Genomic DNA, 22,942 nt, shown 5'->3' with positions numbered 1-22,942 from the left:
TGAGGATGCCAAAATTGGTAGTTTGCGGGCTGACACTTTGACAAATGTGTGACTACAGCGTCTCCCCACTCTGAATATCCATGCCACAAAAGAACTACCATATTATAAAAACATTCAGCATGACAACGAAGACCGTAAGTTACGTACAACCTTGCATCTACCACGTGTCATAGTGTGCATGCGGATATAAAGTTGGAGTTACACACCGTTATAGAGATATTTTAGTCTTGAAGACAGCCATTCTGACCCTACAGGCTGAAACATGTAGACCTAGGATGCAGGGGGTTACAGTTATCTCTTATTGCTTTAACCCGTGTTTATAATCTTGCCTAAGGCTCACATTTTGAAATATTGCCTTGAGTGGTGGGAAACCTTAAGGTAATTTTGCTCTTTTGATCTCTAGGACACCAAAAATTAAACCTGCTCCACTGTAACCTAGGCGTTTTAGCACACCCAGATGCACTAGGCATCTCTGGTGGGAATCATATGATGATACATCCCACTAACTAGTGTTAGTAGGTGAGGGTTCTTTTAAAAACCTAAAGGGTTTCCTGACTAATTGAGTGAGGGGCGCTGTAGGATCTAGAACTTTGGTAGCGGGCTCTCTTTCATTGTTTGTTAGTTTGATTTTTTTCATTGCAATTTACCGTGGTCAACTTTAGATCAACAGGGAATGCCGAATGGATGGTAATGACTTTGAAAACATTGCATGACTACAGTGAAGGTCCAATTTGAGCATCGAGGTGGCCGTACAGAGGCCTTTGGGATTGATAAAGGGGTATGTCAAGGTCGTATCCTGGCCCCATTGCTGTTTAGAATATTTGTTAATGGTTAGTGTGATTTTATACTAAGTTGAAACCTGATGTTTGCAGATGATGCAGTCCTATTGGCCCAAACGGGAAAGCATCAGGGTTTGAATCATACTGCTTGGACAAGAATTTGATGATTAATGAAATCAAGGCACCATAACATGGTAGTAAATTATAATTCTCATTTGCTAGCCAAATATAGAAATGTTGTGGGCACTATTCTTGAAATAAAAATGTAAGTGTGTTTTTTTTTACACATAACTGGGTGTTTGTAGACTAAATAATATTTTAATAACTTTCTGCTGTTAAGGATATTACTTTGATCTTATCATATTGGAAGTTTTATTCATTCAGAAATTAATTATTAAGGTTATATAGAAATTGAATGATGGCCAAATGTTGTTGAACCACATAAAAATAAATTCATTATATTTATCTGGAATTTATATTATTTGATACAGTCACAAATTTTAACGGTTTGTGATTCATTTGCAATGTAGTTTATAAAAATGTGTTAAACGATTGTATGGAAGAATGTGTATGCATAGAGGCTGATAATGAGTAGATTTCAGCGTCATGTTTACTGGGAATTTTGTAATTTATGAATGAGGCTAAAATCTTTTCAAATCTTAGATGGAAAACTCTAATTGTGTACAGTTTGCATATTTAGGGGGTCATTAGGATGGCAGGCGCACTTAGTCCACCCGCCATCCCATCGGTGACTGGGGCTGCCCGCCATAAGGGCGGGGGTCCTGTGGGGGGTAATAGGATGCGCCCGCCATTGTGGCGGGCGCATCCTGCATTTTTAACATTGTAGCGGGCGGTGCTGAGGGCACCGCCCGCCACAATGCTAAAAATGCAGGATGCACATTTACATAAACAAAGCGTCAGGTGTTTATGTAAATGCAGGGGGGTACCACAGGTACCCCCCTGTGTGCACCCTCCACCTCTCCTTCACCCTGGGGGCCCACGGGGGCCTCCAGAATGAAGACCGCATGCCGATGCCGCCACGGAAAGGCATCCAACTTAACCCATCCTAATATGGCTGGCAGTGTCTAATAGGCGACCGGGGCGGAAAAGCGGCGGACGGTCTTTCCGTCTGCCGCGTTCCCCCCCACCATCCTAATATGGTGGGGGGAATTTAGGTGCGGAGGGCGGGCGGATTGCCCCCGCCAGGCTGGCGTTTGCTACCGCCAGCCTGGTGGGGGCAATCCGCTCGCCATCCTAATGGGCCCCTTATTTTGTAAATCAAGCCAAGTGTGATTTGTTTTGCAAAACGTGCTCAGTTGTCACCCATTTCTGTTACCACATAGATCGGTAATTCTAGGATGAGAAATTATGACACTAATCTGAGATGCCACCTCTAGAATGGGGAATTACCAAAAAAAATTAAGTTTCTTCTCAGATTTCATAAGGTCATTCCTGAGTTCTCGTTTCAGCCCAATATTGAGTACCTTCTAAAGAAGATAGACATGCCTAAATGGCCTTTCTTACTCTCTGCATGCAGTGATAATTTCTTTAGCTGTTGTAAAGGAGACATTGTCCAGTAAAATCATGCTGGTTTCAGTGGACTGTTTTCAACCTTGATTCCTCCTTCTACTCAGATATGCTTAGGTCCACACCCACTCTTCGGAAGCAGCATGGATTCACAGGTAACATTTTTTTCAGGAACCAGTAAATATGTACTTCTACTCCGACATCACATGTTGGTGAGCACACATACTAAAGAGGAAACAATCAGAAGGATAAGTAGCCACCAAAGAGACAGTGCAAGACTGTGTCAGGTGTCATGGACACTGGGCAGGGCAGCAGCACAGAAAACATGCACAGAAATGTCTCCTGCCCCTCTGAGCCTCAGTCAATATTGTCCTTCCTGTCCACATTTTAGGTCTACAAGCATGCATGTTCATGAATATGGCTGATCCTGATACTCAGTTGTGAAAGCTAGTTCATCAGATACATAAATACAGCTATTTCACTGAATAGTCTCACAAATCAAAGGAAATATTTGAAGTTATGTGTGGATTTCCATGGAAACGTTTCCACAAAGACCATATATCATATTACTGCAAAAAACATCATGTCAGTGAGTGTAAAAAAAACAAAAAATAAAATTACAATCTGACTACTTCACAGTAAATCAGTTTCATTGTTTTATTGCTAATTATGAAATAAATAAAACTGACAGCAAAAAAGGCCATTGTAATTTGCAGTTAATTGCATTGTCCTATAAATATCACAACCTTACATCCAGAAACTTGCAACTCAATACCCAGACTGAAGTTAATAGAAATCACAGTATGGTGTGTTCATGTAAACGTAACACCTATATCGCAAGTACACGAATAATGACTTCCTTGTTCCACATTTAACAAACAGGGTCTCACAAAACGCTAGCTTCATTGAGAAAACACTAGGACAATCTTCAATGTTTTACTTTTCCAGTGAACGTAAAATAACACAAAAACACATTCTGCATTTTTAGTATTGTTTTTTTTCAAAGATATTATCAAAGTTCTGTACAATTTTCATTATTGATCGCTATGCATTGATTTCTATGGGCAGTTAAATAAAGCGTAGTGCAATGTACACTGAATATACTCCATCAAAGAACACCAAGCAGAGATAAATAAAATCGAGAAAATGTTCATGTGGAAGCCAGTAGATTAGACAGATGCATCTCAGACAGTGATTCCATAGAGGCGTCATCAGATAAAGTTTCATTGAGCTCAGGAGTGCCCCTCAACATTTTTGTAAGGGGCTACGATAGGAGACGTATCTGCATGATCTGTTTTTTGTAATGCATGACAATGGGATCGAGAACCTTTGTTTATCTAGAACGTTCAGATCTGGGGAGATATTGATATGTATGCATACATTGCTTATGACTGGTTTTGCTAATACTGTTTATTTACAAATACGAAGTTACAGAAGATTGAAATTACAATGTTACATTTTTGTAACAGTTTGTGTGAGATATGTCAGAGTGAGGGTTTGAATCCTAGGTACTAACCACACACCCATACCACTTCTTATGTTTGTGACGTGATACCAATTAAATGATTTTTTCACACAGAATTACAGTTTTATTTTAATAATTAAAAGTGAAAAAAATCATTGACAAAAGTGGCTGTGAAGATGCAATCCAAAGTATGGCAACTGATTTATAGCCTACAAAATGTATTATGTATGCCACTTCCTCACACCATAAAACTTGCAAGTAAAACAAAAATTTAGATGTAAATAACATTTTGAAGATCCTTTTAGGCTGCATTAATGTTTGATAATATATCTAAATTTGTAATCATTTGCATTCACATGCCACTTTAAGAAAAAAAGTGTGAATAAGGTTAGAAAGCAAGAAAGTTTAACACTGAAAAGCTAAAGGCCACAACCTTTAATTTAAAGTTTTTTACCTTCATATGGGTAAGTGTATATGTACGGTGTGGCATATTGTCATGAACGATACATTCTCCCCAAGTAGTATATGCATATTACACAATGTTTTATCTATCCAATGGGACTAAATTACATGCTGTTCGCATTTTCATTAACATCAGATGTTTATGTGTTGAAGTCACCCACTGTAGAGTTAGTCTGCATTATAAGGTACATCCAGAGTAGAAGCAAATGTTCACACATACTGTCTTCCGAATAAGCAAAGGCACAAAGTTAAGTTTCTTTGAGCCTTGATATATACATTTAAAGCTCTAAACTTACCACTGCCAGTTATTTATTACAAGAAGGTGATATTTGAACTGCTTTTGTACAAGTATGTTTTTACTAAGAAATTAAGTAACACGAGTTGAGAAAAAGAACTGTTAAAAATCTCTACCAATTCTACTGCTTGTTTACTACTTGAGTAATGAGGCGTACAGAATGGTAGCACAATGGTTTTGGGCTCTGTCAAATAATTTGTCATAAATAAAGGAAGTATTGGCTGTACAGAATGGCAGCACAATGGTTTTGTGCTCTGTCAAATATTTTGTCATAAAAAAAGGAGGTATTGGCTGACAATTCACTGTATGCTCTACATGGTCGGCACTGCAAACGTCTGTGACTACTTCCTTGGAACCATGAAAGGAATGATACAGACAGACATAAGTTGGAAAAATATGAGTAAATAATGCAGAGAGCGCACAATGGAATCTGTTGTGTAAAAGTCCAGTCTCTACACTATGCTATTGTCTAAAATGCTATAGGTCCTACTTGAATTTCAAAATATGTAGCTTCTGATTTTATTCTTGTTAGTATTTTGATCTCACTCATCTTTTTACAATTCAAATGTACCTTTTAAACACGTACTGTTCTCACTTTCCATTATTTTAAGTTTCTTTGTTCGGCATTACCACGTTTCTCTGCTTAGATCAACGTTAAGTTGGGGTACAATGACTTAAATTATACCATATTTTGTTAACTGATTTTATGTTTGTTATTATTTTATATCGATTGTAATTGCTCGTACTATGCCCCATTGGCAACAGAGCAGTATAGTAGAGTTTATGATAAGTTATGCATTCATATGTTTCACAGAGAAGGGAGTATTTACAGAGAATCACAAAAATCAGGATAATAAATTATAATGATCCCAAATGATTTGAGATGTGTAGACATTAGAGAAAACATTTTCAATTTCGAGAATGGACATACAATTTTGCACAACGCCAGGGGGTCGAATGTTCAAGGATCCACAGTATCACAGAAAAGGGCACAGTATATATATTTCAAGGCACTACCTAAGAACCAGAGGTCCTCATTTGTTGTTTGACTTCACAGAATCTTTTTTTGTTGAACATCAGTTCTTGTTAATATTACAGCAGCTATAAGGATATATGGCATAAATATTGGCATCAGTTTCAGAGATGCAAGCTACCACAGCTATTTTGTTGCCATTTTGCCAAACAGGTATCAGAAGTCAGTTGTAAGTCTGTTTCTTTATTTATGGTTGTTGGTGAAGTCCTAAAGCAATGGAGTAGGTATTTTGGATTCACGAAATTCCCAGAGCTGGAACACAGACACATACATGTTAAGCATACCTGATGCAAAACTTATTGAACCAGCCAGTGTGGAATCTTAATCACATATCTTTGGACATTACCATTTTCTAAAGGACCTGTTTAGATAAATCAATTTACCTTTACTGTAACAAAACCATTTTTTGTAATGTTCAGCAGATAGGCTTCAGATGTTAAGCCATTGGGACATTGGTTAACCCAACCCTTCTTATTGCATTCATAGCTAAAAACACAGTAGTACTTTACAGTGCATACCACGCCTCTTAATGGTGCATGATTGCACACTTAAATGCTTTCAAACAAACTAGTCGCAGCACTGTGCCTAAAACTACACAGAAGAATTTAAAGCAAACCAGGTTGCGTGTTCACTGGCAATCTGGTTAAATTGGGTCATGTGCAAGTGTAATTTATTCTTTGACTAACAGAGATAACATTGATGACGAAAATAGACAGTGTTCAGAACAGATTCTATCTGGTCAGAAAATAACAAAGGTCTTGAATAGAAAAATAATGTCAATGATTTAAAAAAGCATAGGATATTACGAGAAAGGATCAGAGGACACCTACCTTCAGAACAATTTTGTTCTCCGAGTGTCTCTGGGTTTCACCTAATCAGAACATATCCAGAGTCAAACCCATCTAGATTGAACCAATACAAGTCTTCCTTCGTTGTAGCAGCATGGCCTGAGGAAGATGCCTCAGCAACAATCTAGATTGCAACTCTGGACCTATAATACAATTCATTCACAGAATTATTGTAGGCCCCAATGTGTCCTTCCCATAATCTACTGGTTTTGGGAATAGTGGTCTTGTTATAGTCTGAACTGTTGCAACAGCAGACACTTCTGTAAGCATTTCAGACATTTGTCACACATTCTGTTGTTCAGGAAATTATTTGTCCAACACTTTGTAAGAGAATGTTAAGGAGAAAACCAACACATTATATTGATTTGACTCAGAAGGGAATTTAGTTGGGTAGTGTTCTGACAAACAACATCTTTCAACCTTTTTAAAAGATTGAAACTAATCTAAACATGTTCTACAGTTATCAAAGAACACAAAAATTAAATCTATTGAGAAGAAGATCACAGTATTTGTTTGACTTCTTTCCACGTCGGACAATCAAACCACTTTTTAAATACAGTACATTGTTGACAGATATCTAGACTTTAGACCATAGCCACAGTTTGATAAACGCCTCAGGATCCAATACAACAAAATGAACAACTCCATGTATTATCTCATGACACTTCATTCTGGAGCATAGAGCAGCTCAGAATATTTCTCAAAAGACAGCAGTCTGGGACCATGTTAAGCTCCACCTACTACCTACAGCACAAGAAGCTGTACAAGAACTTGTAAGCATCAGGCTCCCAAACACTAAACGCTCATCTGTCTGCTAAACTAGACTGGTTTCCCTAAATAGGTTCCTCTGTGGTATTCTCTTTACATTAACCTTTTGCAGGATTATCAGTCCGAATGTCTCCTTTTTGCTGCCTCTTTGCAGTCTCCGCTAGTCGACAAGACAGCTCATCTTAGTAACACAGTGTGACGTGAGGCAGAGAAGGACTGCCATCAAGGATTCCAACTGCAAGAAGTTTTAGGTGTACATCAGACATTTTCCAAGACATCTAAGGGGACAAGGCCTTTCTTCTTCCCGCTGCATACTTTGATAAAGCCATTGTGTTCCTCTTCCGAAGATGTGCATATCTAATTTAGAAGTAAACAGAGAAACAGGTGAAGGGATTCATGGAATGCACAAGAAATATCTATGTAAGGCCAAATATAGTTACTCTGTGTCTCAAATAAACAATTAATGAAATATCAGACAATTAGAGTGATTCAGAGCACTTTTACAGCCAATGTACATATTTTCTCAAAACATAAAATGCAAGAAATCTCTTGTGATCTTTATGTTTCTTGAAACGATCAAACACCCTAATGTGTACACTAAAGAGGCAACTAATACAAATTCGAACTTGGATCCTGGGAACCATTTTCAATGCTTACAGACTGTATAGCTTTTCACAGCTTGTCTTTTCATGCTATTCTGCTAGGGCCTTCTGATCTGGTATGGTTGTGTGTACGATTAGAGAGACGACCAACCACCAATAATGTAAAAGAACAATACACATTGTACAGTTTATGAGCAGGTTTTGAGGATTTTGAGAATTTGTAATACCGGAACAAGAACTCACATCCAGAGGTGTAAGCAGACATACAAAATGTGTAATACCGGAACAAGAACCCACTTCCAGAGGTGTAAGCAGACATACAAAATGTGCAGTAACTACCATGTTCTAATTATTTGTACAGATTATGGGTACATTGATGAAATGTATTCATCCCAAAAAACAAGTGCAAAGAAAACTGTGCTGTAGTGTTTTACTGAAGGTAATGTCTCCCTTTTTGCATGTATCTAACAATCCTACGTGAAGACCCAGTGGAAACGAAACTGATGCAGCATGGAACTTCCACCTTAATTTTGCACAAGACTCAGAATGAGCATAATTGTCTCTGAAATTAGATATTTATATTAATTTGTAGGAGCTTCTGACATAAAAGAGCATCCAATCACTTACACTCATGATGGTATTTACTCATTCGAAACCACAGTCTTAAATAAGGGACTAGGATATGAACCCACAGCGAAACTGAACAAATTCCAGCTACATTGCGAACTTGCAGAATTCTTCTGGAAGCTTAACCTCAAAGCTTTTTTTGAGAGGATCCTTGACCAACCGCACCCAATGCACAAGGTGACACCCACTTTAGGATCAAGTCCTCCTTCATCCCACCGCCCAGTGCCATACCTCCTGAAATTATAGTGTATGAGCAACTGGTCTTCAATGAGATTGAATCCCTAAAGGAAGACCACACCTACCAAAACATCAGCAATAAGGAGAGAGATGCCCTGAAAAGCCTTACAGCCAACAAAACTATAATCATTAAACCAGCCGATAAAGGCAGAGGCACAGTCATCCAGAATAAGGAGGACTACCAGATAGAACAGCTTCTGGCTGATACAAAGTACTACCAACTCTCACTCCGGGATCCCAGTAACACACTCAAAACCAAGATTCACAATCTGGTGGAGGTAGCTGAGAGCAACGGCCACATCACGAAACAAGAAGCCAAGTTCCTCACTACCACCCCAGGAAAAATCCCCTATTTTTTCACAGTCCCTAAAATACAAAAAAACAAGAACCTCCCTCCCGGACGCCCCATTGCATCTGGAATAGGGTCCCTGCTAGAACCCCTTTCACGCTACTGTGACTTCATCTTACATTCACTGGTCCATTCCACCAACACATACCTAAAGGACAAAAAAGATCTCCTGGGACTCATCAACAAAATGGATTACAACCCAGAGACCTCATTCCTGGTAAGCCTAGATGTGGAAAATCTTTATACAAGCTTGCCCCAAGATGTCACCCTTATAGTACTAGAACAAGCATTGAACAACACCACCTGGAACTACTAAACACCTAAGAAATTTGTATTGAACTGTGCCACACTGGCACTCAAAGAAAACTATTTCAAATTTGAAGGCAAGATCTATTTACAAAAATATGGAACTTCCCTAGTGTGGCTGGACTTTGGCTGGACTGTATGTCCATAACTTTGAAAAGACCTACATATTTTATTTATTTATTTATTTTGCGATTTTTAAAGCGCCTGGTGACCCGTAGGCATCCCCGCGCTATAAACCTGTAGAGATCCAGAGGAGGGGGAGAGGGAGTGAATTATTTGGGGAACAAGAGGGTTTTAAGTTTCCTGCGGAACGCAGTGTGGGAGGGTTCCAGACGTAGACTGAGAGGGAGTGAGTTCCATGCTGTGGAGGCTTTGACCGAAAAGCGACGACCGCCGGTGCGAGACTTCCTGAATTTGGGCACCATGGCAAGATGTTCGCCGTCAGAGTGAAGGGGTCTGGGGGCTTTGTATGGAGTAACCATATTTTTGAGCGCGGCTGGGCCAGCTCCATTGATGAGCTTGTGGGTGGTGCATAGGGCCTTGAACTCTACTCTCTGGCGAACAGGGAGCCAGTGTAGGGCTTTGAGGGCAGGCTTTGCCGAAACTCTAGGGGGGAGGTTCATAATGAGCCTGGCCGCCGCATTCTGGGTGCGTTGGAGTTTGGCCAGGGTGTACTCAGGAGCCCCAAGATAGATGGCATTGCTGTAATCGAGCCTGGCCAAGACAAGACCCTGGACCAGCAATTTCCTGGATGGGAGGGGAAGAAGAGGTAGGATCTTGTGCACGGAACGCAGGAGACCGAAGCAGGTGCCTGCTGTCTTGGCCGCCTGCGTTTTCATGGTTAGGTCAGGTTCCAACCATACTCCTAGTGTTTTGATCTCATTTTTAGGAGAGGGGATTTCGCCGAAGGTGTCAGGCCAAGATGTTGGTGGAAAGGACGTCCATTTGTTGCCCAGGAGCATGATCTCGGTCTTTGCACCGTTCAGCTTCAAGGCCGAGTCACACATCCAGGTATGGATGTCCTGGAGACAATGCAGCAGGCTGTCAGGGTGGTTATCCAGGTGGGACAGGGAGACGACTAGTTGGGTGTCGTCAGCGTAGTTAATTATTTTTATACCGTAGGGGGCCACTACGTCTTCCAGGGGGGCCATATAGACATTAAACAGGGTGGGGCTGAGCGACGAACCCTGGGGAACTCCATTCTTCAGTGGAAGAGGTTCTGACCGGGAGTTGCCGTCCCACACCTGAAAGGATCGATAGGAGAGAAAGGATTCGATCCACGCTTGCGCCGTACCCACAATTCCTGCCTTGGCAAGGCGATGTAATAGGACACGGTGATCCACCGTATCAAAGGCGGGATCACTGCCACTGATCCCCCTGAGTCTAGGATACACCTTGCCTCCTCGATGACAGAGAGGAGGGCGGTGTCCGTGCCATGGCCGGGTCGAAACCCAGTTTGGGATTGGCGCAGGATATTGTTTGTCTCAAGAAATTGGGACAGTTGCGAGTTGACTAGCTTTTGACATTAACACGCCACGTACTCCCCAGATCAAATTCTATAAGCGATATATAGATGACATCTTGCTTATCTGGGAAGGGGACGACTAATCCCTCCAAATCTTTTGCCCATGTTTTAATGGATGTGACGGAAATCTCAAATTCACACAAAACTGTCAGAGGCACCAAACGATTTTCTAAGACCTAGATATAGAAGCTGTGGATGGAAGACTCAAAAGTAAAACACACTTTAAACCCACAGCACGTAACTCTCTATTACATTACGCCAGCTTTCACCCCAAAACATTATGTGAGAATCTCCTGTTTGGACAATTCCTCAGATTACACAGGAATTGCAGTGATATCCAAGGCAACAAAGAACAGGCGAAATCCTTGAATACCAAATTGCAAGTCTGAGGCTACCCCAAATATCTGACCAATAAGGTCACCAAACGCACACGAAACCAGAACAGGGAAGGACTACTAGAAGCCAAACTATCCATAGACATTCCCATTCCCCTCACGTGTGTTGTTACCTACAACTCGGTAGTCAATAAGGTTTCCCACATCATCAAAAGAAATTGGAAGATACTGCACACTGGCAACCTCAAATGGGAGAAACCCTTACTTTCATACAGGAGGGCCAGATCCATAAAAGACACCCTGGTATCTACCCGCCCTGCTTTACCTTTGCTGATTCCCAACACAGTCCAGAATGCTTCTGTATCCCCAACGTTTTAGACCACTTCCCATGCGGGAATTGCAGTGTTTGTCACATCACTGAAACCACAAAAAGTTTACAACTAGAACCCGGCAAAACGTGGCATATCAGACAGCATACTAATTGTAACGCTGCCAATGCAATTTACCTCTTGATTTTCCCATGCGGTCTCACATATATTGGCATGACGAGACGTAAGTTAAAAACCCGAATATGCAAACACCACAGCATGATCCGGTGTAAGAAAAACACTACACACCTAACTAACCTATTCCTTGAGGCAGGACACACCACTAACGATATGCGATGGTTGGTTATTGAAATATTGGCACCTAAGATCCCCAACATTCAGCGTAGCCTGCTAGAAAAGGAAACATCCTGGATATATCGATTATCCAGCCACCAGACAGGCCTTAGCTATAACATACCATGGAAACCCCTAGGTAAATCAGTATGACTGTCTATCCATATATCTTTATGTGACACCGGGGGGATACACATAACATCGAGGGATCAGCACTATATATAGTCACCACCAGCAATCCATACCTCAACATTGGTGTATTTTCACATTTTCACATACCACCAGTAGGTGCATTGCATATGGAGATTAACGCTCAGTTTTGCGCGTTCTCCATCCTAACATGACACCTGAGGAGACACATAGTAACAGGTACTCAGCTTCGCGTGTAGTCACCACCAGTAAATATACTTTATGTTGCATCCCCATATTCCACCAGTAGGCATAGGTATAGATAAACGCTCAGTCTTGTTTGTTTTCCTGGCCAATCCCATACAGACGCTTTGCCAAGCACTGACACTAGCTTTCATCATGACCATTCTAACATGGCGCTGAATCGCGACAGCCAAGACGCCTCAGATGGTGCCATCTCTCTACAAATATGTCGCTCAACGCATGCGCTATCTACACTTCCCACCAGCAGGTGCACACCGAGATTAGCGCGCTCTACATAAGCGTAGGGCTCAATCACCATGCTCATTCTAATAGGGCGCATATTTCAGTGCCCTTTTGAGCCCACCCAAATGCAACACAATGCGCCTGAGAGGTTGCCCACATACTACCAACATGGCACCCACGCTTGAGGCTATCCAACCAAGCACACGCCTGAGGGATCACAGATACACTACCAACATGACACCCACGCATGCACCTTGTCAATCATGAACTCTTGCTCCGGTTGCCAACGGGCTCACACACACAGATGCCACAGATTTAGTCTATTTAAATCGGGCGCTTCCTCCAGCACAGTAGCAGCCAGGATCACGGGAGCCACATAGGTTGCAGCAGGTGACGCGTCTTGACGAAGTAAGGTTCTCGTTCCCTTTCTCTACCGGGCATACCCAACGGACCGCTCCCACAACAATACTCTATGCAGGACGTTGCTCTGATGGTACACCGCCCCCCCCCCCTTTTCCCTCGTGTCATCCGCAGAGTGTGACTATAAACGGTACCCCTCCTGGAACCTGATTTTCCTGCCAAACACAACATTCAGTGTAACTATTTTTTACCTAGCTGTGCGCAATTCTTTTTTATCTTCTCTTAATGGCTATTTTTTAGCTGATTAGCCTCCTGTAATCAAGGCACTACAGATACTCCTCCAGCCAGTGGCACTACATAGATCATATCAGCATGCCGTAGCCAGTCATGTCCAGCATGCAACGCCCTAATCACTACCGAATGAGAGCTATATGTGCACCTACATAGCCACTATATTTCTCACAAGGGGTACATCTCATGGCAAGACTCACTTATTGTGCCTACCAATCTAAGACTTGCATGTAGGCACTCAAAGAATCAGGAATACTTAACTGGTATGCAGAAGATTGCATTTTATGTTGCATTTCTGTGTTTTGTCTAGTCTTTTTAATTCCACAGGTGTTTTACAGTGGGTTCGTAAGTATACAAACTCCACTGAGCACTGTTAACATACCTTAGCGCGTATGTTGCTCACCTTTCACGTGGCATTATTGTCACTCATGCACTTTTGTCCTGGTCCTGAAGAAAGCCCATTCACATTGTTACCAAGGGCTGAAACATGTAGACCTTTTTTGTTAACAACTATGAGTAAAATAACTCCAGTAGTTGCACCACATATTTTTAACTGCATCATGGGCCGCTACTAATAAACTTAAAAGGCAAGGATTCCCAGAGACACTTTTAACCTTCAAAACACCACTTCACATTTCCTACACCACATTTCCTACACCACCACACCAGCTCTGCTGTACACAGAGCACAACTCGTAGCACAACCAGGGGGCATTCGGCCACCCGGCTGGGACCCAAATGATGAAGCATGACATCAAACAGGTTGGTGTGTGAGGGGACTTTTATCACAACCTAGTGGTTTCTTGGCACTGTATTACATAACAATGAACCTTAACGGTTCATTGAGTGGGTTCGTCCACATTGTTTCTACATAGGTATATACTCAGGGCCACTAGAATTATGCTATTCAGCGGCTGCTACATTTTCCCTCATAAACATGGATTAGTCGCAATTGTCACGTAATCTTATAATCCATCATCTGATGCATAATCTGCAGATGTTAGCATAAAAATGTTGTTTTCAGCTTAAACGGATCAAAAGTTACTAAAAACATGGCAAAACATGTTCCCGCACAATGAAAAGCCCTTCACATGGTTGACGGGTCATCTCTCAATTGCTTATTGCTGCATTTCTGGGTTAAACTGGTTGAACTGGTACTGAGGAGGTGAAATCTTTGTTCACATATGTAAAAATTAAAAAGTAATAAAATACTGCTACCCAAAAATGTGACAGAGTATGTCACATTTAGTCAACGCTGCTTCATAATTCGGTCCTTTTCTGTCACATAATTCCAGTGGTCCTGTACATAGAAAACGCAATTCTAATGTGTAAGTGAATCACGTTCTTAAAACAGTTTTACTGTCTGATGGATGGTCTAAAGATTAAAATAGTTGCTCTGAGTGGCAATATATGGAGATGTTTCACTAAAGTTATAGAATCACAGATTATTTCGACAGTAGATCAGAACGAGCAGCAAATCCACCCATCCATCCTATTTTGGGAACAGCTTTATGAACGTGACCCTTAAAGCCATTTAAATTAATATGGGGGAACTCATGCAGAGTTTCTGATGGAAAAATTGAGTTTATAAAGACACAAGTTTGCTTTCATTGATAGACGTGTAATACTTAAAAACATTTTAAATGTACAGATACTTCCCATTGTTCAAAATGCCAGGACGTTCTCATTAGATTACAAGTGACTGTCTCTAAGCTCCTAACACAAAACTTTAACATTCCCTTTATTAGGTCTAGCCTGGGCAGCGCATGCGCTGCTCTGCGAGGCATGCTGCATTGAGGTACAGCATAGAAGTTCTGCCTATTTCTCTTCGCTGTTTCCAATTGGCTCCTGATACTGTCCTGGCGAAAACATTGATTTTCATTTGTGAATAGGCTTAATAGTCCCTCCTTGGTACTTCCTTGTCTGCATTTGTAGCCTCCCATAACGACTGGACTTTTTACTTGTTTCGTTGCACAGTCTGCTTTATAAGTTGTTGAGCACTATTTTTTTAATCATCACCTCTGCCAGGCCTCTGGGGTTGGTCGGAGGCCTACTCTGCCTGCCGGTGGTGCACCAGATGGGATGCAGCACCTGCTAGCTGCATCTCTGTCCCACAGTGGAGCGTTTTCTCCACCCTTCTAGAACAGAGCTTCGCGAAGCAAGAACCCAGCTTCAATCAGCAAATTTAGCTTGGTCTAATAAGCCATTCCGTCATGGGCTTGGGAGGCAGGAACCTGCTAGACTCTGCACTGTCAGCCCAGCATAATGAAACATCCCAGGAAGGGCTGAGGAGCAGGCACATCCAAGGTGTCCTGCACATACACTCACACACTGGAAGGACATGAAATGGGAAGCTGTCCTTTGGGCAGGACCTGTCTCTAATGCATTTCTTATTTACCTCTTCCATATTGTTTGTGTGTAATTTATATAGCGCGCAGCTACCCCAACGGGGTGTCCCGGCGCTTCTGAGAGAAAGCAGAGTGATAGTCCTGGGGGAATTAACAAAAGAGAAAAGTTTTTAGTGCCTTACGAAAGGGTAATTCTTCCTTGATCATCCTAATTGCGATCGGGAGTTTGTTCCAGAGAGTTGTGGCACAGACCTGGAAGGTTTTACCTCCAGAACGAGCTTTCCTGAATCTTGGTATGGAAAGCAGATGTTGGGAGTTGGAACGGAGGTTCCGAGAGTTACAATAAGGACGGATACTAACAGAGAGGTAGGCCGATCCCCTACCCCTAGTTGCTGGATGGGCTAAGGTCATGGCTTTGAATGCAGCTCTTTGATGGATTGGAAGCCAATGTAATGCTCTGCGATGTGGCGAAATATGGGTGCGTAGGGAAACCCCGCAGACCAGCCGAACAGCCGCATTCTGGACTGTCTGGAGCCGATGTAGGAGGCCCGCGGGCAACCCTAAATACAGGCCGTTCGCATAGTCCAGGTGAGATGTAATCAATGCCTGGACTATGGTTTTCCTGGTATCACTAGGGAGATAGGTGATGAATTTCCTAATCATCCTGATCTTGGAAAAACAAGCGGCTGAAACGGTCTGTATTTGGTTGCTAAAAGAACGATTAGAGTCCCACTTGACCCCTAGATTTTTTACAGAGTCCTTAGGGACAGGGGGAAGGCTGAGTTCCTGTGGCCACCAGAGAGTTGAATCAAGAGGGGAGGGTTGATGGAAAAGGAGAACCTCCGTTTTCGCCGCATTCATCCGGAGGCAGTTATGGTCCATCCATTTTGAAATGTCCCGCAGACAATCCTTCAAAGGATCAAAAGTAGTTTGCGTGGCACTCTCATAGGAGAAAAGCAGCTGAATATCATCTGCATAGGAGCATAGGAGTATATTTTCCTACCTCCTACACTTAGTCCCTGATGCTTTCTCTTTTCATCCATATTTCAACATTTTTCACTCATGGAGATTTATTGCATAGATACCCGCTCCTTGTCTCAACATCCAGAGGGTGAAGGATCACACTGAAAAGAAAATCTCTGCTTCTGTAATAATCAGCACAATACAAACTTAACGGACACAGTGCTTTCTGTTTTAGTTTTACTTTAAAGCTGAGTGTGGCACCCACTTCAGGGATACCGCGCTTTCTGTTTCAGCTTTTAAATTTTTTTTTTAACTTTAATGCCTGGTGCAGCCCACTTCAGGGACATCACTTCAGGGACACCACCCACTCTGTTTCAAATTTTTTTTTACTTCAATGCTGAGTGCGGTGTCCACCCCAGGGCCACAGGGACACTGTGCTCTCTGTTTCAAATTAAAAAAATCTTTTTTAACTTTAATGCTGAGCGCAGCGCCCACTTCAGGGACACAGGGCTCTCTGGTTCAGCTTTTTTTTTTTCAACTCCAGTGCTGAGTGTGGCGCCTCCTTTAGGGGCACCACGTTCTCTATTTCAGCTTTCCAATGCAATTGGTCTCATAATTGCGAGATTTTGAGCTATTGGCACTGTAAATGACAATGCCTTTTACTTATGGGTTTAAAAACCTGCAATAATAAAAGGCATTGTCATTTATAATACCAATAGGTCAAAGTTTTGAAAATATGAGACCTATTGCATTGTAAGTGCTTGTTTACTTTGTTTTGTCGAGTATAAACAGTCTAAACAGAGTCCCTTTAGCTAAAGCACTGTGCATCACTGGAGGGATTTATATATTTAGGACAGTAATTTGGAGTATTATGGAAGCTCACCTCCGGCTACCAACATGAATCAAGCCTTCTTCATCTATTACACAGAGGTATATAGAGCCCACAAACAGACGGATCCCACGATAGTGGACAAATTCCTTGCTGCCTTCCCATTGCCCCACATCGCCCCACCCAACAGGACCACTCTTGATACAGTAATCACATCTACGGATGTGACACAGGTGATACAGGCCTTGGCCAGAAACAAGTTTCCGGGTCTTGATGGCCTACCATTGGGATATTATTGCACTTTCTCCGTAATCCTGGCACCTCGGCTAGCGGACATTTACAGGGCGGTGCTAGAAAGCAGTGAACTCCCGGGATTACTCTGCGAATCACTGATTGTGTCCTTAAAACCAGACCATGACTCGCAACAGCTAGGGTCCTACAGACCAATCGCACTGCTAAAAGCAGATTATAAGATCTTTGGTAAAATACTAGCAGATCGATATGATCTAGACTTTCCGACACTGGTACACCCAGACCAATGTGGGTTTGTCTCGTGCACCTCCCAAAATATCCGGTGAGTGTTCCACATTCAGGATCAGATGCAGGACCGCTATTCCTGTGCTGCATGCCTGATTCTGGATCTAGAAAAGGCTTTTGATACCCTGTCCTGGCCATATCTCTTTGCTGTACTTCAGTGCATGGTGGTTGGGTCTAACACTACAAGCATACACAAGAGGAATATACACAACACCCACATCCAGAGTCCGACTGGGTCCACACATAACACTTCCATTCACAGTATCTAGAGGAACACCACAGGAATGTCCGCTCCCTCCCCCTGCTGGTGCTGGAGCCTTTGGTGATTTGTCTTCGGGAGGAGGGCAGGGAATTGGGTATTCCACTAGCAGGTGTCACCCATAGCGTATCCTTATATGCAAACGATCTACTACCTATGTACACTACATTTCAATGCTTCTCCCACCCATCTTTACCACACTAGCAGACTTTGCCACAGTGGCTGGCCTTAGAGTCAACTGTACAAAAATCTCTACATATCAACTCAGCCGTGACCTTCTTCCACAAGAGGTATGTGCTGGGGCCATCGGCCTTACTTGGAGTGCTCAAGCCCCCTGCTACCTAGCCATACAACCTTACTGTACCCCACAAGATGTATATGAAGACAATCATCGCAAAGCGCTGGTGAGCATTCGAACCCCAATTGGCTTTTGGAAAACCCTTCCATTGGCCTCATTGGGGAAAAATCATTTTAGTCAAAATGGTCTTGGTCCCACGCCTTCTTAACATTTTGCAAACCTCCCAGTCACCTCCCCTTCTTGTTCTTCAAAGAACTAGACACATTACTATATACTCTCATATGGGGTAACGGGTGCTGACGAGTCGCCCTGACTAAAACAAACTACCAATAGACCAGGGTGGGCTGGGAGCCCCGTCATTCGAAGCATATTTTTTGGTGGCCCGCCTCCAGTAGCTGTCACTCTGGATGAGGGGACATATTCTGGGAGAGACCAGTGCAGATGTGGGACCTTAGCCTTTACCAGCTTTCTGACATCTGCTTTTTCCAGGCTCCCGGCCAACATCGACATATCCATTACAAGTGGCAATGGCACGGTACTGTATGTGATGTATGCACCATTAGTCACGAGAGACCCAGCTGTACACCCCCTTGCTACACCTTGCGGGGCTGCCCTGGGGCCGCTTGCAATATACCAGGTGAACTCTCCAGATTTGGGCAGACCACTCGATCCTTGGAGTGGGATCCCTCAGGCAGTCAGCTCCTTACATTTGATCATCTGGTAGAGAAGGCTGGAATCCCCAGGTCAGTTTCATCTCCACCTCCGGCTACCAACATGAATCAAGCCTAGTATTGGATTGCCACAGTATATGGCATGTGACCGAAAGCGAGCCAATGACACACCCAGTCCTCCACGCTATATTTTAAATGGGCCCAGGGTGACACATAATTAAATGGATATACAAAGCCATACATGAAATCACAGTCATATCATTTACCCCACTACTCCACTAATAGTAAGAGGAATTCCAAACACCATTACATGAGAAGGAATGGGGGCAGACCTTAGAGTTCCAGAAGAAGGTATCCCTCAATTACCAGTTTAAAAATATACAACTCTTCTTCCTACACAGTACCTAACACCTGAGCGACTCCAATGCTAATATCAAAATTCACATTTCTCTTGCCTCCTTTGCCTAGCTTCTAGTGCAACATTCCATTGATGATTTTTAATGGTCGGTTAAGATGCTCTGAGAGTCTGCACTGATTTTCATGGGCTCACTCTTGTCCGACATAATTTATTTGTGCTCCTTTGGGTATGCCACCAAGGGATCCTTTTTGCTATTTTCTAGCTAGGAGCACTTAATCTTCAGACAAGTCCACTCCACTCAACAGAAATTAGGTAGTGTTATGTTTTCTAGTGAAGAATTTAGGAACACAATAGCTAAATGTTCCACTTCCAGAATCTGGTTTGTGGATTCTGAGAAGCTGGCAGTCAGTTGCTGTAGATGTGTCTGGTCTCACCAGGGGCTGTTCTCCCTCTCTCAATATAGAGGTTTTCTACTTTTAACCTCGAGTCCTAATCTTTTCAAAAGTATCGACGAGCAAAACCAGGACACAACGCATACTAAGGTGGGAGTTTAGAAGAATGAAAATCTGCTACATGACCTTGGAACCATTGCGGCCCCTGGGAGAGAAACACATTTCGTAAGTGCCTACCTGACACACATTTGGAAAATACAAGTTGGGAACACATGGTCACTGTGAGTAGCGCTGGCTGCACTGTGCAAAAGAAACAGCGTAAGTAGTGTTAGATTTTTAAACCTAGCCATATCGGCCCTAGTGCAAGGTCACGTCAAGCGGAGAGCAACGTAGGAGTTTGGAGGCATTATCGAGCCTCGCACGAGGCAAACACGGCAACATTCCTAGTTAACTTGGGGGCATAATCTATTCTAACCTCATGCATCTCTCCTACTCCTTGCGGCTGGAATGGTCAAAGTCATCTATGCTGATGTCCGCGTAGCACGAAATCATGCCTACGTGTAGCTGGCTGGAACCTTCATTGGTGTACGCAACCTACGTGTCGTGTGGCTCTTTTGGTCATGAAAAGTTACCCGGTGCATTGGTGGCATTTTTTCACAGCAAACCATTTTCCTGCAAGCTCTATTTTAGTGGGAGTCACAGCGGAAGTGAGAGAGCGCAATTTGAATGCAGAGTATATCGTAACCATATTTAGACGTATATGTTATAAACGTAGGAATGAAACGTATATCGTAATGTAAAGTTGACAATTATAACATAAAAGCCAACGAATATGATAACATGTTATAGGAAATGTAAATGTATTCACATGTTAAAATGCATTAGATCTAGAAGGCCTGTATACATGATGGGAAATGTAGAAATGCTTATGAAATATAGAACGTGCACAGTAGAATTCGCGTATATGTGTAACTTTAAAATGGAGAAGCGGCGGGAAATGTAATGTGGAAAAGCATAAACGTAAAGAAATGTAGGGAACGTATATGATAACGTAACCAAGGAGAATGCATAAGTTATATTCTATACAGTCGTATTCTATATATATATGTGTCTGATGTATTTAAGTATAACTAGGGCGTTTGTTAAAAGTACGAATATATAAATGTAGGCCAAAGGTTATACTGTAAAGAGAGTTTCTGTAGGAATGTTGGAAGAGTTTAGGTCATTTGTGTTTGTAACCTGACTGACCAAGAGTTCGAAGGAGCATAGTCACAAGAATGTAATTTAGAGGGTTTGTAAAAGTCGTAAATAGTTTGATGTGGACGTGAGAGCCGAGAAGTCTAGCACTTGTTAGATTTAAGGTGACAATGCCGGACGGAACTTGTTGCTCGAACGTGAGGAGAGGCACATGTTGAAGTGGACTATGTTTTGACAAGACCATTCACATGATCTAGAAGGTTAAGAAGTGTACAGATAAGTTAAGGCCTTGTCCAAGTTCCTATGACACTTGAGCCGAAAGAGTCAATAAATGTCAACGATGAGATGATGAAGATGACATCGAAAGGAGAAGGGTCAACTTAACGAACGACGCAAGGAATGGACCAATGGAAGAAGCAGGAAGTTGACATCATCGGGGGAAGTCCGTGGTGGGCGTCAAGGGGCGTTCCACCCACACTGTGATTGTGTATTTTAGGGACAGCACCCCGGGGAGGAGGTAGCAATTGGCGAGCAATCAGAGCAATCAGGGAAGAGCAATTGGCAATTGGGAGATTAGGAACAGCGAGACGAATTGCTCAGAACAAGGGCGAAGGGTAGATGCCTTAAGCAGATGCGCTAGGACATCAGAGCGCAAGGGAGCAGTAGGCCGAGGACCCTTTAGAGAGCGGATGGGTAGGCAGATAGGGTACTGCTTCTGAAACTTAAGATTTCCTTTAAAGGCTAAAGAGAGTTTGAACTTCTTTGGAAGTCAAACTGCTGACACCTTTTTAGGGAAGAAGCTGGCGAAGTAGGGTTGACACTTAGTATAGAGTAGGGACAGATTAACTTGATGATTGTTTTTATCTTACTGCAGATGACGTGGAAGGAACCACTTCACACCGAAGCTTAAGAGCCTGATATTGAAGCTGATTTTGTAAATTGTATACTTTGAGGGTTTATCCTGAGTGGATTGTATCGTACTCAAATTAATCTTTATATAAACTCTTAAAACTTTATCAGTTGTAAGTGGTTCTTCAGAGTGGTGTCAGTTAATGGGGTATGTCTAACCAATGCGGGGGTGGTCTTTTCCTCAATGACAGATAAGAGCGGTCCAAAACAGACGAATGGGATTCTTTATTAAATTTATCATACTCATAAATTGATATCAAAATCTCATTCCCCGCAGTTGGTAGCAGAGTAATGATGGTTATCTTCTTGAGGAAGACGACCTAGGCCAGGTTAGTTTACCCCAAGGTCCCTAGTCATCGTCGACCAGAAGAAGAATTGCAGCCGAAGACGGTGCTGATGGTGCGTCGAGAGAAAAGCAGCAGAATCGGTCGAGAGTGAGTATAAGGGTCATGCGTTGTAAGATTGCGGTGTTTTATGTTGTTCCTGTGTTGTAATGTCAAGCGGAGTTGAATGCCTGTAGTGTGAGTGGGGGAAGGTTGTGAGCGCGCGCAACCGGATGAAATCTTATGTCCAGAGGACTTAAGTGGTTCGGGTGTATCGAACACCCAGAGTAATTTGTCTACCATTGAAAGGGGGTCATGAGGTACCATTGATTTCCCGACAGACCGATGATAGGGGGAGCGTATGTGTGAGTGAATGAGTAACGGACGCTGGTCGTACGTTTACTGTGTGTAAGTAACCTATCAGTTGAGGCAAGTGTCCGACCGTAAGAGGAAAGACGCTGTGCCAGTTGAGGTAGCAATTACAGTTAGACTGTGGCCGTACAGTCAGAGAAAAGTGATCGCTTGGACGGAAGTAGTCATTTTTCGATGTATGAATGAAAACGCATGTGAGATCGTGAAACGAGTTGAGAGACGAGGGAAGCTGCTGAAGAAAATAGAAGTGACGTCAGCGTAAAGCGACGCTGAGATTGGTCGGTTGGCATAGAACTGTGCTGGGATAGGCGGATTAGCGAGAGTCGTACAGGGATTGGTGGTTGTTATCAAGACGCAAATAAGTAAGAAATATCAAAATGAAGTGTTTCAAGGGGTTAGGA

The 22,942-nt window shown here is 42.6% G+C and overlaps 1 protein-coding gene across 1 annotated transcript in view; it reads right to left on the bottom strand.

Annotated features, from left to right (window-relative positions):
- Window positions 1-3,058: 3,058 nt before the first annotated feature.
- Window positions 3,059-22,942, bottom strand: part of STAC (SH3 and cysteine rich domain) — a 937,744-nt gene continuing 917,860 nt past the window's right edge. Inside the window, exon 11 of the mRNA XM_086964753.1 lies at window positions 3,059-7,534. Coding sequence (XP_086820879.1) covers window positions 7,436-7,534 — 99 coding nt within the window. The 3' untranslated portion in view covers window positions 3,059-7,435. The remainder of the gene's footprint in view (window positions 7,535-22,942) is intronic.

Source organism: Lissotriton vulgaris, chromosome 4_1 (genome assembly GCF_964263255.1).
Source record: "Lissotriton vulgaris chromosome 4_1, aLisVul1.2, whole genome shotgun sequence".
NCBI lineage: Eukaryota > Metazoa > Chordata > Amphibia > Caudata > Salamandridae > Lissotriton > Lissotriton vulgaris.
The sequence above is the reverse complement of the archived record's forward strand: the minus strand, read 5'-3'. Positions and strand labels throughout refer to the sequence as shown.